We start from the raw sequence: 17,772 nt of genomic DNA on the forward strand, positions 1-17,772 counted from the left end.
ACGTTAAAGGGCGTCAACGCCACGAATTCAATATGATATTTAAAACACCAGCACTTGACGGAGCACAGTGAGTTTTCTAGTGCTCATGAAAGTGAAACTGCAGGAACCAGCGGTCACTCGCGACACTCGCCGGTCTGAGCGTGACGTTCAGAACGCGAAGCATATTGCCCGAGAAATAATCATTAATTTCACCACGCCAGATGAGCAGCCTTTCTCAGGTGTCGTTTTAAGACGGAATCAACCGGGGCCGAATCCGCTGCAGTCTTGTGTGTGTCAGATGCAGCGTTCGCGGTGAATCTGAAACGTTTGCAACCGTCCAGAGTGAGAACTTTCATGAAAGAGGTTGAAGACAGCTGCTTCAGCTGAGTGCTCTTCCTGTCTCTCGGAGCATCCCGAATTTTTACAGTCTAATGAGCATGCTCTTTGCTGGCAAAAATATTGAGCTTCGTCACATCAAACCGATGACATCACAGGCGTTTTATTTACCTTTAAAGCGCTCAAATTGCGCTGTTTTCGCCCGCGTGTCCGCAGCTCTGCTGACAGAGACGATCTACTGGAGGGTGAAAACAGCGCTTTCTGAACACTTTAAATGTAAATAAGATGTGAGGAGTTCATGACTGGAGTTCAGAACATTGGCAAGATTGTTTCATGAGTCAGTCTCGACACTGGACCCCGTTTTCAAAACTAGTACGAGAGGATCGCTAGAAGTGATCCTCATGCATTTTCTGTGGCGCAGACAGCAACGGTGCACCCGCGGCTTATAGAGCGGTGCGGCTTATGTATGAACAAAATCCATTTTCCTTCTTAGATTTGGTGGGTGCGGCTAATATTCCGGTGCGCTCTGTAGTCCGGAAAATACGTTACTCCCACAGTGGGGCTGCTGTTTCCGGGTGACGAGTGGGTGGGGGAGGGGGGCGAAAGTGAAAGTAAGAGACGCGCTGAACCAGAGGGTCCGATTCCCGTCTGATCTGAAGGCTGTTTTTCACTCCAATATTTCCAGTCTCTCCAGCTCCGATCATCCAGGCGCTGGTGGAACACACACACACACACACACACACACGGGACTCACTGCTGTGGATCAACACACTGACATCGAACACAATCTGAGTTCACAACTTTGGACCGGAACAACTGAGCTCCGACATGGACCCGAGACTGAGGAGAGGAGCCTCGCTCACAGGTCAGTGACTTGGTTTGACTTGAGCCTCATGAGTCTGACGTCACCTTTGACATTCGAGGATCCGAGTAAAGACGCACTTGTTGACTGGAGTGTTTCTCTGAGGAAGATTGATCAGGAAACTGTGACGTGACCCAAATCAACAGCCGACGATGGCGCCATCTTGTGGCCAAATCTCTTGGTGTGGAAAAGTCCATTTGAGTTGGTCAGAAAACTGAGCATCCAAGTGGCTTCTCTCCCTTGGAAATGACTCGTGGGCCAGTGCAGTGGAACATTGTGAACTAAGGCAGCAAACATGAACATGCAGGGTTGAATGGCGCCATTGAATGGTGTCTTTTCCCTCCAATATTCCACTGCACTGGGCGACAAGTCATTTCCAGAGAAGCTCCTGCTCTATGACGGTGTCCTGATCTGACCTCCTCAAACGTGTGTCTCTCTAGATGTGAAAGAAAACACCATGAGCACAGACATGTGGAAACAGAAGGAGAGTTAGAGGTGGTTCAATAGACAATATTGATTTGGCTTTGGTTCCTGAACACAATAGATATCAGACTTTTGAAAGGCTGCACCTCAGATTTGGTCCCACAGACGTCGTCTGTTGTGATCAACTGAGTCACTTGTTTCTTCAACATTCTGACACATGTTGAAGGTTGTTGCACTGGAAATCTGTTTTCCTTCACATCCTGAGCAGAAAACTCTGGAGGTGGAGACACAGTCTCCCACATCAAGTATAAGAGGCTGATGGAGATTGTGTGAGTCACGTGATCTTGAAGCTGAAACTCTGATCAAGTGACAGATGGAACAGTGGTGAGGTCAATAGAGACAGTTGGATCAGTGGATTCTGATGGAAAGGTTCGCTGCACTGGTCCATCATGAAGATCACAAGCTCCAGAAGCTTCATGAAAGTCTCCTGCTGAAGTGGAATCTTCATGTTGGGTTCAAAGTGCAAACCTCAGAAGTGAGGAGGGTTCTGGGGAGAGAGAGAGACACCTGGGCGTCTTTGCTCTGGTGGGAGAACAGAGGGATGGAATCACTTCCACCAGGGAAGAAAAGATGGAAGAGAATCTCATGAGACCTGTTGTGTTTGTGTGAAGGTGACGCCTCTGCTGAGACTCGGGGCAGAGAGGAGGGAGACCCCCCCTCTAAAGGACCTGGGACCAAAGCTCAGAGGTGAGATAAGAACCTCCAAGACTGTCCTCCAGGTCAGAGCTCCAATCTCTCCTCCATCTTCATCCTCACTGCACCTTCTGTGTTGTAGATCTGCGCTGCAGCCAGAACCAGCTGGACCTGGACCTGGACCTGCACCTGGACCTGGACCCAGCTGTGTGTCTCTGAAGAGTGATGACTCGATGTGGAGAGGGATTGACTTCAGTGGAGGAGCGGCGTCTTCAGCTCCAAGGTGAGAAGGTCCAAGTGTGAGACTCTCAGGTCCACACGGACACAGGGACTCATGAAAACAGAGATGTGTCTCCTCTTGACCAGGAAAGTGACCACGTCCTCACCTGCACACATTTCAATCACTTCTGTCCACTCTACAATGTAGTGACTCACCACACCAGCAGGGGGCGACACAGCCACAATTCTGACCCTCAATCGTTGGTGGGTTCACAGTTGTATAAGAGGGTAAAATGGACCTTGTTGTCACGGGTCACAGATGCTGATAAATTTTGTCAGTTTGCATCACTATAAATTTGAAGTCACAAAGTAAAAGCATTCTAGGAGTTGAGCAAGAATTACATTTCACATTGTTGAAGATTTTTCACCTGCAATTTAAAAATGAACGTCCTCAAATATATTTTGGAGTCAGGGGCAGAAGGAACCAGTGAAGCAGTGAAGCAGCAAACTTGGGTTTATACCACATCAGTATCAGCATAACATGGTCTCATGGCTTGAAACTTGAACAGCCACACTTTGGTTTGTGTTGATGTCAAGTTTGAAAGCTGTTGCACCAAGTGGATTGACATGAATCGTGGCTCCAAGATGGGAGATGTCAACTGAAACAAAGGACAGAGTTATCAAGCTCAGGCAATATGTCTTGAAAACAGAAGATGCTCCGCAAAACAAAGGAGGAACAAATGGGAGGAAACTGGAGTCGACGTCTGGGACTCAACGGTGAGAAATTGCCTCAAGGAAATGGGATGTACATCCAGAAAAACTAACGAAAACCGTCATGAACACGTAAACATAAAAAAAATGGGTTCAGGAAAAGCAATCTTGGACTGTGGACGACTGGATGAAAGTCATATTCAGTGATGAATCACAAATCTGCATTGGGCAGGGTGATGATGCTGGAACTTTTGTTTGGTGCCGTTCCAATAAGATTTACAAAGACAAGTGGCTGAAGAAAACATGAACATTTCCTTTGATTCAATCTTCAATATATCCACCAGTTTACATAGACATCAATTGAAAGGATGATGGTGCATCTGGCCACAGAGCAAAAACTGTGAAAACATCACTTGAAGAAAGACACAGAAGGTCAAGTGTCATGGCCTGCAAATAGTCCGGATCTCATTCACAGTCTGTGACTCATCTCAGATGGAGATGAGTCGGCTTACAGGAGGGAGGTGGAGCGGCTGGTGTCCTGGTGCAGCCACAACAACCTGGAGCTCAACGCCCAGAAGACAGTGGAGATGGTCATGGACTTCAGGAGAGTCACAGCTCCTCTGTCCCCTCTCATGTTGGCTGGTTCACCCATTCCTATTGTGGACTCCTTCTGCTTCCTGGGAACCACCATCACTGAGGACCAACCATCAGGTCCCTCATCAGGAAGGTCCAGCAGAGAATGTTCTTCCTGAGGCAGCTACGAAAACTACGACTGCCACCGAAGTAGCTGGTGGAGTTCTACACGGCCATCATCCAGTCCATCCTCACCTCCTCTATCACTGTCTGGTACAACAGTGCCACCTCCAGGGACAAGAGCCGACTGCAGCGCATCATACGTTCTGCTGAGAAGGTGATGGTTGCAGCCTGCCACCTCTTCAGGACCTGTATGTCTCCAGGACCCAGAGATGTGCAGGTGGGATCAGAGCCTTGGACCCTTCTCACCCTGGACATGGACTGTTTGTTCCTCTTCCCTCTGGCAGGAGGCTACGGTCCATCCAGACCAGAACCTCCCGTCACAGGAACAGCTTCTTCCCCTCGGCCGTCACACTGTTGAAGTCGTGATCAGCAACTGTTTTTTTTTACTTTCATGTTTTTCTTATGATGGTCTGGTCTGAAGGTTTGGGAGGAATCCCCTAATTCGATTGTCTCCACACTGATGTTCAGAAACTTCAACATGACGAGAGCTTATTGCCTGACTGACTTCATCTCTTCTCCTCAGAGAGGACCATCAGAGCTCAGAGCTTCTCAGTGGTCAGAAACATCCGGACTCTGCACGGCAGGTATGAACATGAACAAGTCAAGGTTTTCATCTGAGATGTTCCTTCGGTTGAGTCTCTTCAGCTGGACACAACATCAAACCTTCTGGAGATGATCCTCCATCATCTGACTTTCTTCTGTTCTGATTCTGTTCCAGCGACTGGAGCAGAAGTTCCTCAGCTATGTGAGCAGAGTCTGGAGGCTTCTGGGTCCAGATGAGCCAGAACCAACTGAGACTGAGGAAGAGGAGCAGTGGAGGAGCATCAGAGAAGAATTCCTGAAGATCACAGTTCACCTCCTGAGGAACATGGAGGAGGAGGATCTGGCCCAGCGTCTGTGGAGCAGTAAGAACATTCAAACACCTCCAACATGATGAAGATGAAGGACAGGTGTGCATCAGATCTATGAGTCCGTCTGAAGTAGAAGAACCAGCATCTGAAGCTGAAGATCTTCCTCCAGCTTCACCTTCTAGAATGACTTCTTTTCTTCTGAGGATCCACATTAGCTGCCACCAAAGTAGCTGCTCCCCTTCCAGGGCTCCTCAACAAACACACATCACACTACATGACACAACGTGACACATGGAGCAACACATGACTGAAACCAAGTCAAGGCAATGAAGCCAAGTCAGAGAAAAACAGAGGATTCATGTCATCACAGACTATAACTGGGGTGATGGATCCAGGTGATTCCACTGGTCCTTCCTCCTCAGCTGTCGCTGCAAAGGCTTCGCAGCTTCTGCAGCTGTGATTTTGAAAGAAAGCTTCCCTTGAGTGAATGGATGTTGACTCCACTCTCTCCTCGAAGACATTGGAAATGTGTCACATGACAAGGGAGATGACATTTGCGCATCAGCACCATCTGCTGGCTAATAATGGATAGTGCAGCTGTCAAGAGCTCACAAACCATTCATTGAAACAACTGCTGTTTCTTTTCATAACTTGAGAATTTGGGGGCGAATGTTTGATAGAAACCTAGCAGGGCCTTTTCTCAGCCGCTACACTGCCACCATTCTTTCTCTCCTCATGAGGTGTTTGAGAATATACCTGACCCTGACTGGAAGACGACTCCCCCCCAAAACATCCCCATCAGTTCTCACCATGATGGGGATGTGTTTGGGCCTGATGTGCCTCCACACATGTGACTGAAAGGTCTAAATGTGTTTCTGAGACAGCAAGTGTCTTCATCATTTCTCCATGAATCCAACTACTAATGTCACCAAGTGTATTTCTCCTACTGTTCACATCAATGTGAGTCATCCTCAAGCCTTTTATGGCACCAGGCTTTTGACAGGTCACATCAACCTGGAGCTCAACTTTGGATTTGGGGGTCTCCACACTGCTCAGTCACTTCTCCTTGGCCTCACAGTCAAAGGCGGTCGGAGCTGATGATGCCATCATCTCCTCTTGCTTGTGCCTCCTTCATCGCAGGCAGTAGCTCAGCTCTCCTCTTCCTCACTCCCCAGAAACTCCTCATTGATGTGCACTGAGCTGTTCTTCAGATGAGTCATGCCAAATGTTCCTGAAATCCTTGACAGAGCCAAGAAATGCCGATTCTGCATGTGTCACTGTCATCTTGACTCCTCTGATCATGTGACTTCTCTCTTCATTCAGGAAGTGGCGCTGGAGTGAGTGCAGGGCGACTGAAGAGGAGCCTGCAGAAGAAGTTCCACAGTGTGTCTGAGGGGGTCGCTAGAGCAGGAAACTCTGCCCCTCTGAATCAGATCTACACAGAGCTCTACATCACTGAGGGGGGCACAGAGCAGGTCAACCAGGAGCACGAGGTCCGACAGATCGAAGCAGCAACCAGGAAGCAGACCAGACCAGGAACCACCATCAGACCAGAAGACCTCTTTAAAGCCTCACCTGACACAGAGCCACCAATCAGGAGCCTGCTGACGAAGGGCGTGGCTGGCATTGGGAAGACCCTCCTGACACAGAAGCTGACTCTGGACTGGGCTGAAGACAAAGCCCACCAGAACTTCCAGCTGGTGTTTCCTTTCACCTTCAGAGAGCTGAACCTGCTGAAAGAGAAGCAGTTGAGTTTGGTGGAACTTGTTCATCTCTTCTTTCCTGAAACCAAAGACTCAGGACTCAGCAGCTTTGAAGGAGTCCAGGTTCTGTTCATCTTGGACGGTCTGGACGAGTGTCGACTCCCTCTGGACTTCAACAGTCGGGTCCTGACAGCAGCTACAGAGTCCACCTCAGTAGACGTCCTGCTGACCAACCTCATCAGGGGGAAGCTGCTTCCCTCAGCTCAGCTCTGGATCACCACACGACCTGCAGCAGCCAATCAGATCCCTCCTGAGTGTGTGGACATGGTGACCGAGGTCAGAGGGTTCACTGACCTCCAGAAGGAGGAATACTTCAGGAAGAGGTTCCGAGATGAGGACCAGACCACGGTCATGTCTCACATCAGGAGCTCACGAAGCCTCTACATCATGTGTCACATCCCCATCTTCTGCTGGATCACTGCCACAGTTCTGGAGGACATGTTGAAGAGCAGAGAGACCGGAGAGCTGCCCAAGACCCTGACTGAGATGTACATCCACTTCCTGGTGGTTCAGGCCAAAGTCAAGAAGCTCAAGTACCATGGAGGAGCTGGGACCGACCCAGTTTGGGATCCTGAGAGCAGGAAGATGATGGAGTCTCTGGGAAAACTGGCTTTTGAGCAGCTGCAGAGAGGAAACTTGATCTTCTATGAATCAGACCTCACAGAGTGTGGCATCGACATCACAGCTGCTGCACTTTACTCAGGAGTCTTCACACAGATCTTCAGAGAGGAGAGAGGACTGTACCAGGAGAAGGTCTTCTGCTTCATCCACCTGAGTCTCCAGGAGTTTCTGGCTGCTCTTCACGTCCACCTGAAGTTCTTCAACTCTGGAGTCAACTTGCTCCATCCACTGCAAACAATAGGAAACAAGCATCACATCAAACCATTCTACCAGACAGCAATAAATGAAGCTGTAGAAAGTCCAAATGGACATCTGGACCTGTTCCTGCGCTTCCTTCTGGGTCTTTCTCTGCAGACCAGCCAGAGGCTCCTTCCAGGTTTGTTGACACAGACAGGAAGTAGCTCCTGGACCCATCAGGACACAGCAGAGCTCATCAAGGAGAAGATAAGTGAGAAAGTGTCTCCAGAGAGAATCATCAATCTGTTCCACTGTCTGAGTGAAGTGAAGGACACTTCTCTAGTGGAGGAGGTCCAGCAGCAGATGAGATCAGGACGTGTCTCCACAGGTCAACTGTCTCCAGCTCAATGGTCCACCCTGGCCTTCATCTTACTGTCCTCAGAGGAAGATCTGGACGTGTTTGACCGGAGGAAATACTTTGCTCCAGACTATAATCTGATCAACTATGGCCTGAATTACATTCTTTCAGAGGAGGCTCTTGAGAGGCTGCTGCCGATGGTCCAAGCTTCAAAGAAAGTTCTGTAAGTGGATCAAACACTGAAACCTGAAACACCTCTGATGATGTGAACTAGGGCTGTTGCATTATACTGCTGTTGACGATCATCGCGATATTAAAAAATGAATTTTCAATGTCTTGTAAACGGCTCCATCTCCGACTGAAGCCGACATGCGGAACAGGAAAGTGAAGCGCTGACTCCTGGCGTCGTGCAACCGTGGGAACTGGTGCCGCCATTGTGCCAGTGATGAGTTTGCGCGTGTCGATTAGACAGAGATCCTGATGGATGACAACAAGCACGGCGCCTGCCGTCGTGAGCCTCCATCCTCTCCTCAAAGTTTGATGTCCTCATCCACGCTCAGCTTCTGAACACCACTCGTGCTCATCAGCACAGAGCGGGGAGTGAAGGTGCTTTTGAATGACAGAGAGGCAGATGTTCAGCGCTAAAATACCATCTACCACCTCAGTTCTTCATCCTCCCACAACTTGTGTCAGACAGTCAGGGAAGCCATTGATGGACAGTGTTTGGATCAGGAGTCACAGAGCAGCGCTGCTCTAAAACTCCAGACCGGAGTCGCTCTGTTTCAACCCAAAGCTTCGTAGCAGTTCTATGGCTCCTCCAGGTTCCCACCGTTGGTTGAGTTAAAACATTCAATTCCACCGACGTTCCGTCTGGCTCCAAATCTGGCTCCGAGTCCTGCAGCAGTTTGAAACAACAATGAGCTCCCAGAGAGTCATGAGGCGCAGGGAAGAGACTGAGACTCTGACAGTCCTCACTAGGAGACACTGTGTTCCACTCCAAAACAATGCTGAGCTCATGGACCTTGGAAAGGGGGGAAATCCAAGCTTGGCCTTCAGCAGCCTGAAGATTTTGGACAGCAGAGAGAGTGAGTTGTATGAGCAGGGAAAGGAAGTGTTCCAGTCAGGTCTTCATTTGGAAACCTCAGTGATGACAGCAGTGGAGTGGAGAGGCTGTTCTTTCCTTTGGCAACTGGAGAGGAAACACACAGCATCAAGTCACAGATGGATTTCAGTGACTGCAGAATCGTTCTTCACATTTTGATCCATGTCGTGATAATATCGTTAGTGTGACCTGTTTTGCCCGCGATAATCGTCAAGCACAAATCTGATCTGGTTACAGCCCTAATGTGAACTGGACATGAACGTTTGATTTCCTTCTTCATTTTATTCAGACTGAGCAGCTGTGGACTGTCAGAGAGAAGTGGTTCCCTTCTGTCCTCAGTCCTCAGCTCTCCGTCCTCTAGTCTGACACAACTGGACCTGAGTCAGAACAGAGACCTGGAGGATGCAGGAGTGGAGCTGCTGTCTGCTGGACTGAAGAGTCCACACTGTCACCTGGAGACTCTCAGGTCAGACATGTTGATCAATATTTATTGATCTGGAAACACGTTCAGAGACACTTTAGTGATTCTTCTAATGTTACAGTTCCATTTCTAGATTTCACTTCATCTTTGGCTCATAAATTCACTTCCTCTTTTTCTGCTCATTTTCTGATTCAGTTTCAAAAGAAATGATCCACTTTTCTGAAGTCTTTCTGAAACAACATGGACTGTTTAGTGGCTATTTCTTGTCCATCATAGTGACTGATGTTTGTCATGTTGCTGAGAAAACACTTGGTTTTCTCTTCTTGTCCAGGTGTTTTCTACTTCACTACAGTTTGACTTTGTTTCTCTCAAGTCTCCATTTCTGCTTCACACATTCCTCCAGTGGATTTATGGTTTGATATTGAAGATATTGAGGACAATGTTCATCTGCTCCAATAGAATCATCATCTCTGCAGCTCATGTTCATGATATTGGAGCAGAATCACACTGTTTTTCATCTGAGCTCTTTTCTCTGTTGTGTCCACTGAGTTTGACTTTGAAATGTTTTGTCATCATCATCTCCATGTTTCTTTTCTCTTGTTGCTCTGTTGACCAATAACAGGAGCCAAAAACACTGTGGCCTCACAACAGTCGCAGTGTTTCAGACATGTTTGATCAAGTTGATCCTGACTGATATAAAAGTGCTTCAAATATTCCAACAATAATGTGATGATGATCTTCTGAATGGAAAGAGTTCAGTGGCTCCTCACATCAAGTCTTTCAAGTCTTGTCACAATAGAGGATTGAAAAAGTCTCACTTGTTGATGACACTCGTCTCTTTCACAGCCTGAGCTGCTGTGGACTCTCAGAGAGAAGTGGTTCCCTTCTGTCCTCAGTCCTCAGCTCTCCGTCCTCTAGTCTGACACAACTGGACCTGAGTAAGAACATCAACCTGAAGGATGCAGGAGTGAAGCTGCTGTCTGCTGGACTGAAGAGTCCACACTGTCACCTGGAGACTCTCAGGTCAGACATGTTGATCAATATTTATTGATCTGGAAACACGTTCAGAGACTCTTTAGTGATTCTTCTAATGTTACAGTTCCATTTCTAGATTCCACTTCATCTTTGGCTCAGAAATTCACTTCCTCTTTTTCTGCTCATTTTCTGATCCAGTTTCCAAGGAAATGATCCACTTTTCTGAAGTCTTTCTGGAACAACACGGACTGTTTAGTGGCTATTTCTTGTCCATCATAGTGACTGATGTTTGTCATGTTGCTGAGAAAACACTTGGTTTTCTCTTCTTGTCCAGGTGTTTTCTACTTCACTACAGTTTGACGTTGTTTCTCTCAAGTCTCCATTTCTGCTTCACACATTCCTCCAGTGGATTTATGGTTTGATATTGAAGATATTGAGGACAATGTTCATCTGCTCCAATAGAATCATCATCTCTGCAGCTCATGTTCATGATATTGGAGCAGAATCACACTGTTTTTCATCAGAGCTCTTTTCTCTGTTGGGTCCACTGAGTTTGACTTTGAAATGTTTTGTCATCATCATCTCCATGTTTCTTTCCTCTTGTTGCTCTTTTGACCAATAATAGGAGCCAAAAACACTGTGGCCTCACAACAGTCGCAGTGTTTCAGACATGTTTGATCAAGTTGATCCTGACTGATATAAAAGTGCTTCAAATATTCCAACAATAATGTGAAGATGATCTTCTGAATGGAAAGAGTTCAGTGGCTCCTCACATCAAGTCTTTCAAGTCTTGTCACAATAGAGGATTGAAAAAGTCTCACTTGTTGATGACACTCGTCTCTTTCACAGCCTGAGCTGCTGTGGACTGTCAGAGAGAAGTGGTTCCCTTCTGTCCTCAGTCCTCAGCTCTCCGTCCTCTAGTCTGACACAACTGGACCTGAGCAACAACAGGGTCCTGATGGATGCAGGAGTGGAGCTGCTGTCTGCTGGACTGAAGAGTCCACACTGTCACCTGGAGACTCTCAGGTCAGAACACATCATCTGTCCAGCTTCACAGGTGAAATGTGAAAGTCAGAGGTGGAGACTGCAGCTTCAGAGAGTCTCAGTTTTCTTGCTTCAACTTTGCTCCAACACTCCAGTGAGCTGTGTTGTGCTGAGTCAGCAGAGTTGGAATCAAACAGAACATGGTGTGAGGTTGAGAGGACCAGAGGATGATTCTCTGATCAAAGAGCAACTGAATGAATAGATCATCATCAACTCGTGTGTGTGTGTGTGTGTGTGTGTGTGTGTGTGTGTGTGTGTGTGTGTGTGTGTGTGTGTGTGTGTGTGTGTGTGTGTGTGTGTGTGTGTGTGTGTGTGTGTGTGTGTGTGTGTGTGTGTGTGTGTGTGTTGCTGACCTTCAGCTCCTTTGAGTCATTGTCCACCACTGACGTCACAACTGGCGAGTCACGAGGGGAAACATGTTCATTCCATCAACATGCAGCTGAAATGTGATGCACAAACACAATGAGCAGCTTCAACACACCATCCACACATTCTCAGCACCTCTGTGGTTGGAACTGACTACAGGCAGCGGAGAGAAAAGAAAAAGAAAAACTCCAGGTTTGAGAATCAGACTCACCAGCGGGTGGCGCTCCGTCTATTGTTGAACACAGCGTGTCAGCAGTGGTGTTCAATGGTCAGGTGTTTCAGTCACGGTGCTTCACTCCAGCGCAGAGCCAGATGAGGCTCCAAGTGACATTGTCATGGCGCAGCCAGTTGTTTCGCCTTCGATGAAATGATATTTCTATCGACTGTTTGGAGTTTCTGCTTGTGAAAGAGCAGAAACTCAAGGACATGTGACCTGCGTGTTTAAATGAAGGGAGGCGCTGGGGAACCCAACATCTGGAGAGCCCAACATCTGGAGAGCCCAACATCTGGAGAGCCCAACATCTGGAGAGCCCAACATCTGGAGAGCCCAACATCTGCGCTCAATCCCACGTGGTTTGGGATGTAGAGAAGCAATGTGCCTGGATTCCTGCTTCTGTAGTCATTTGTTCATCCTCCATGCTTCAGTCTTGCGCACGTTTTCGGAAATGAGGCCCCAGGTGATGACCTGAGCACCTTCATGACTGTTGTCCTGTCTAGCAGTTAGTTTCAAGTGTGATCATCAAGAAGAGGAAGATTCATCAGTAGAAGCTCCTACATTTCTACCACAATGATCTCACTTGTTGATGACACTCGTCTCTTTCACAGACTGAGCTGCTGTGGACTGTCAGAGAGAAGTGGTTCCCTTCTGTCCTCAGTCCTCAGCTCTCCGTCCTCTAGTCTGACACAACTGCACCTGAGTATCAACATCAACCTGAAGGATGCAGGAGTGGAGCTGCTGTCTGCTGGACTGAAGAGTCCACACTGCCACCTGGAGACTCTCAGGTCAGACATGTTGATCAATATTTATTGATCTGGAAGCACATTTAGAGACACTTTAGTGATTCTTCTGATGTTACAGCTCCATTTCTAGATTTCACTTCATCTTTGGCTCAGAAATTCACTTCCTCTTTTTCTTCTCATTTTCTGATTCAGTTTCCAAAGAAATGATCCACTTTTCTGAAGTCTTTCTGAAACAACATGGACTGTTTAGTGGCTATTTCTTGTCCATCATAGTGACTGATGTTTGTCATGTTGCTGAGAAAACACTTGCTTTTCTCTTCTTGTCCAGGTGTTTTCTACTTCACTACAGTTTGACTTTGTTTCTCTCAAGTCTCCATTTCTGCTTCACACATTCCTCCAGTGGATTTATGGTTTGATATTGAAGATATTGAGGACAATGTTCATCTGCTCCAATAGAATCATCATCTCTGCAGCTCATGTTCATGATATTGGAGCAGAATCACACGGTTTTTCATCAGAGCTCTTTTCTCTGTTGGGTCCACTGAGTTTGACTTTGAAATGTTTTGTCATCATCATCGCCATGTTTCTTTCCTCTTGTTGCTCTTTTGACTAATAATAGGAGCCAAAAACACTGTGGCCTCACAACAGTCGCAGTGTTTCAGACATGTTTAATCAAGTTGATCCTGACTGATGTAAAAGTGCTTCAAATATTCCAACAATAATGTGATGATGATCTTCTGAATGGAAAGAGTTCAGTGGCTCCTCACATCAAGTCTTTAAAGTCTTGTCACAATAGAGGATTGAAAAAGTCTCACTTGTTGATGACACTCGTCTCTTTCACAGCCTGAGCTGGTGTGGACTGTCAGAGAGAAGTGGTTCCCTTCTGTCCTCAGTCCTCAGCTCTCCGTCCTCTAGTCTGACACAACTGGACCTGAGCTTCAACGAAGACCTGAAGGATGCAGGAGTGGAGCTGCTGTCTGCTGGACTGAAGAGTCCACACTGTCACCTGGAGACTCTCAGGTCAGAACACATCATCTCCTCTCATCAGTTCTGCTCCACCACTGGACGGTTGTTCTGCTCTCATGGTTTTCTAAAACACTGTTTCACCTTCATTACAGTCTGAGAGGGTGTAGGATCTCAGAGAGAGGCTGTGCTTCTCTGGCCTCAGCTCTGACCTCTAACCCCTCCCACCTGAGAGAGCTGAACTTGTGCCACAATCATCCAGAAGGACCAGGACTGGAGCTGCTGTCTGCTGGACTGGAGAGTCCAAACTGGAGGCTGGAGACTCTCAGGTATGGACAGAGCAGCAGAAGTGACTGACTGAGCTCCAAAGAGCTTCAGACTGAACATGTGATCCAGGAGCAGACAGAGAGGATGTGGGTGTGTGAGGCTGGTCAGACTCTTCATCTGAACTGAGCACATGAATCCAAACACATGACATGTTCTCCTGCTGGACACCAGTGGAAGCACCAAGGAGACAGTAGAGACTGAGCAGCTGTTTAGAGATCCATCTTTGTTGTCGTCAACACAGTCATGAAAGAGCCGTCCACTTAGCAGCAGGAGATAATAGTCCTGAAACATCTGAAGTCACATGGATCTGCTCTCATCCTTCTCTCTCTTTCTTCCTCCAGACTGGACGACTGTGGACCACGGTGGTTATAGATCTGACCTGAAGAAGTGTGAGTGTTTGATTGATCCATGAGAACTGCTGGACTCTGTCAGCTTCTAGCGGAGCAGCTGTGATGTTGGTGGATCATGTGAGCCTTGAATCTGCTGCTGGAACTTGTCTTCATCAAGTCCAGGTCACTGGCCAGAACACTGCTCACCAACATGGTGTCCAGCAGAAGCTGGTTGTCCAGCAGCAGCTCGTGAGGAGCCTCCGTGCAGATCTAGAAGCAGCACTGTTGACTTTATTCATCATCAAATATGGAGTCATTCGCTCTCTACGGTCTTTGACTCCAGAGTCACATGAGTTTGGAAGATCATCACCTTCTCATTGGAGAAGATCTCAGTGTTCTTCCACCATCCTCACCACACCTGTCTTCTTCTGTTTCTATGGCAGTGACTCTCACAAGAGACGGAGGGAAAGAAGAGGAGTCTGAGTTTGGACACAAGCTTCTTCCTGGAGTCTGAGCTGCTCTGATGCTGCTGGACAGAGAGTCTGTCACCATCAGAGAGAAATTATCATCAGGAGCTCACAAGTCTCTCCCAGAGCAGCAGTGGGGATGAACTTTGACCTTCTTCTCTGTCATTTGTCAAGACTGACTCAGAGTCTCAGCAGCCACTCCGTCATCCTGGAGAGATCAGAACATTTTCATGAGTTGAACCCTGATACACCAGTGTGATGTGGACACTTCAGGAGGCTGAACTTCAGGAAGTGAAATATATTGTTCCATGCTGGAAGAGATGTTTTGCCCTCCTCCTCCTCCACCTCACCTCTGATCATACAGGTGCTCAGCATTCAGTTGAAGAGCAGTTTCACAAAACAGACCTGGGGTTCCGACCATCCAGATACTGACTCCTGTCTGACCATGACACAAAGTGAGACTGGCTCCTCCCACTAAGCCTTTGTTTTTACCCGCTGCTTCCTGTTCCTGGTTGTTTTGTTCTCCTTGACAGTCAATTGGCAGCTGCACCTAATGCCATGGGTTGAACCCCAACTCTTGAGGAGAAGCTGGAGGTTGATGCAGCGGCAGATTTCCCTCCATCGTGGTATGATCTTGTCTCTCTCTGCAAACACCGGAGTAAAATCCCTGCCACTTTCCCCTGCACTGTGGAGGACATTAGTCTGGCTGTGGGGGGGAAGTGGGGCACGGCAGCATTAGATGGGCTCCTCGCACGAATAGTGTCCTGGTTATCTTTCTGGATCGGAGTCAAATAGTTTGGACAGAATCCAAAGTGTGGCTCACATCTCTTTTCTCTCTCTCTCTTTGTCTGTGCTGTCTGCTCTGTAGAGCAGTTTCAGCTTAACACCAGCTGCTCTGCTTCACAAGGCTGCCTTTAAGTCAGTGACAACATCAACATGTTCCTGCATCACCTGCTCTCCTTTACATCTAGACTCTCTGTACCTGCTTAGAACAGAGAGAGACCAGGGCCAAATAGTGTTCTGTGGGGTTTGACTAACTGTGTGTCGCTCTCTGTAATGGCATGGTAGACGTGGGCTGGATCACCGAGACACTGGCTCCTGGTCCATCTTGAACCGGACTTCATGGTTTCTCGCGCTCACATCCACAAACCATGGATTTAAGCCTGCGTCTACTGAGCCTCGGAACTAGGGAGTGTTCTCATGACGCTCTGTCTCTCCCTCATGTACCGCTTTGTTAGATGGACATACTGTACTGTCAGGGCCTCTCTGTCCACATGTGACGTCTCTGGCTGAGCATTGTGTTTTTGGTATGAGCAGGGGACTTTCCACGCAAGACTGGTCCGACGCTTCAGGAGGTTGGATGGAGAATGTAGCGCTGCGAGGAGCGTTAGCATTAGCCACTAGCTGTGGAGGTTGCAGCCGCGTCGTCTCCTCTCTCGCTGGCGTCTTGAAACTCTCAGCTCTCATAGTTGCTTTTCTTTTCCCGCTACCCACCTTCTGACACCATGTTGTGTGTCGCGTGGTTATAAGCAGTGGGTTTTAAGTGGTGCGAGTCATTTATTGTTCTTCCCTGGCACATCCCATAGTGTCACACCAAACATGCACCCGAGGCCCACTTCAATATACAAGCTAACACCACACCCTTGGCTTGGATTATTCTGTCTGGAGCTGCATGTTGAATAAAGGTTGTGAACTTTATAGAAGCGGATCCGTTCTGTATTTGGATCCACCGCTGAGCTCCACCTCACACCGTCGTTGTCCATGTCTTCTTTTTCTAGGCGACAAAAACATGCTGTACTGTTTTTCACCTTCTTCTATCCACTTGGCCCTGGATCTTCTGTCGGCCCCTTTAGCTCTTGAGACATGAATCTCATCAAGTTAGTTTTGTATTGACGTCAGGTTTTGTATATCCCCATCAGAGGGCGCCATTTTCACTGGACTGGTGTTCATTTCTGTGGTTGGATCAAGCTCATGTGATCTCAACGAATCTTCAACCGTCACGTCTGCAACTGTTTTCTCGATGCCGTCAGCACATTAAATAGAGACTGGAACAAGGGTGAGACGGGGTTTTCGTTATCGCTTTACCTCTCATCAACAGAGGTGACACAGAACGAAACATTTTTGACAAGAGGGAACCGATGCCTCGTTCGTCCAACACCGGAGCACCGTAGAAACCCGGCAGATCTCCTCCCACCTGTTTGTCATGATATTGTACAAATCTGTGCGGCTCGTCTCTGAAGCCTACATGAAGCAGCGTGTCTGTTTAGGACTCGGTCTGCAGAGGCGGCTTATCTCTCTGGTGTTCCATGATGAATGCATTTCCAGACGTTGACACAAGGATTATATAGTCTCCTCTCAAGTAAGTGGTCTACAGTGTAGAGTCCCCACCACCTTTCCAAAGGTGAAATTGACCGGTTTGTTCAGATCTGATTGAATTTGAATCTGACTATTGTCAATGTGGTTTTCCACATTGTAACTACCCTTGATTTCTACTGTTCTTCAAAGCAGTGCATATACGTCCCCTACTTGTTGCGGTCTGACGACGTTGCTGTAACAGTAGAGATGGTAAAATCCTGCTTTTAAATCAAGCGGATGGGGCGCTCGGAACTGGCAAAAATGTATCCGATCACCCGGCTCTATACCTAGTATGTAAGGCAGAGCTGAGTTCAAGAGCACGAGGCTCTGACCATCTCCTCGGAGACAATGTTTTTGTCCGTGAACTGTCTGTGGTGACAGTGATCTGGACCAATGAGACGTGACTGTTCAAGTCACGTGAGGTGAAGCGATGTTGTCAATAAAGTTTTTATCACGTAAGCTCACAGTGTCGACTCACACTATTGTCCGGAATATTAAAGAACACAACATGGTGTCAGAAGTGCTGTGCTGCTGAAAAGTGAATGACAAACGGTCGACCATGGAAGAAGGAAAAGGTAGGAGCTGAGTGGAGAGTGACGGCGAAGACGAGCGGAGCCGGCTCGGAGCGAGCATGATGGCTAGTGCGCCCAGTGCTACGCTTAGCATCCAGCCACCGGAACCCTTTGACTTTTCCAAACCGCACGAGAGATTTTG

The 17,772-nt window shown here is 47.8% G+C and overlaps 1 protein-coding gene across 2 annotated transcripts; it reads left to right on the forward strand.

Annotated features, from left to right (window-relative positions):
* Nucleotides 1–922: 922 nt before the first annotated feature.
* LOC128764379 (NACHT, LRR and PYD domains-containing protein 3-like) lies at nt 923–17,502 on the forward strand. 2 transcript variants are annotated; one of them, XM_053874510.1, is made up of 14 exons: nt 923–1,180; nt 2,272–2,347; nt 2,436–2,576; nt 4,503–4,563; nt 4,698–4,884; nt 6,154–7,972; nt 9,141–9,317; nt 10,119–10,295; nt 11,097–11,273; nt 12,483–12,659; nt 13,461–13,637; nt 13,736–13,909; nt 14,249–14,296; nt 14,680–17,502. In XM_053874510.1, exons 1-13 carry the CDS (start codon nt 1,144–1,146, stop codon nt 14,277–14,279), a joined length of 3,411 nt encoding a protein of 1,136 aa, XP_053730485.1. In that variant the 5' UTR covers nt 923–1,143; the 3' UTR covers nt 14,280–14,296; nt 14,680–17,502. The 2 variants fall into 2 exon arrangements, with proteins under 2 accessions (XP_053730485.1, XP_053731368.1); XM_053875393.1 differs by lacking the exons at nt 13,461–13,637; nt 13,736–13,909; nt 14,249–14,296; nt 14,680–17,502 and having other exon boundaries at nt 12,109–12,626.
* Nucleotides 17,503–17,772: the final 270 nt, after the last annotated feature.

The sequence above is a fragment of the Synchiropus splendidus genome, chromosome 1, assembly GCF_027744825.2.
Source record: "Synchiropus splendidus isolate RoL2022-P1 chromosome 1, RoL_Sspl_1.0, whole genome shotgun sequence".
Taxonomy (NCBI): domain Eukaryota; kingdom Metazoa; phylum Chordata; class Actinopteri; order Syngnathiformes; family Callionymidae; genus Synchiropus; species Synchiropus splendidus.

What these genes read in the sequence shown, in the direction of transcription:
- LOC128764379 (XM_053874510.1), top strand. Translation starts at nt 1,144, where the DNA reads ATGGACCCGAGACTGAGGAGAGGAGCCTCGCTCACAG. An exon ending in GAGAGGAGCCTCGCTCACAG is followed by an intron (nt 1,181 to 2,271) that starts GTCAGTGACTTG and finishes GTTTGTGTGAAG; the next exon opens with GTGACGCCTCTGCTGAGACT. An exon ending in ATCCGGACTCTGCACGGCAG is followed by an intron (nt 4,564 to 4,697) that starts GTATGAACATGA and finishes ATTCTGTTCCAG; the next exon opens with CGACTGGAGCAGAAGTTCCT.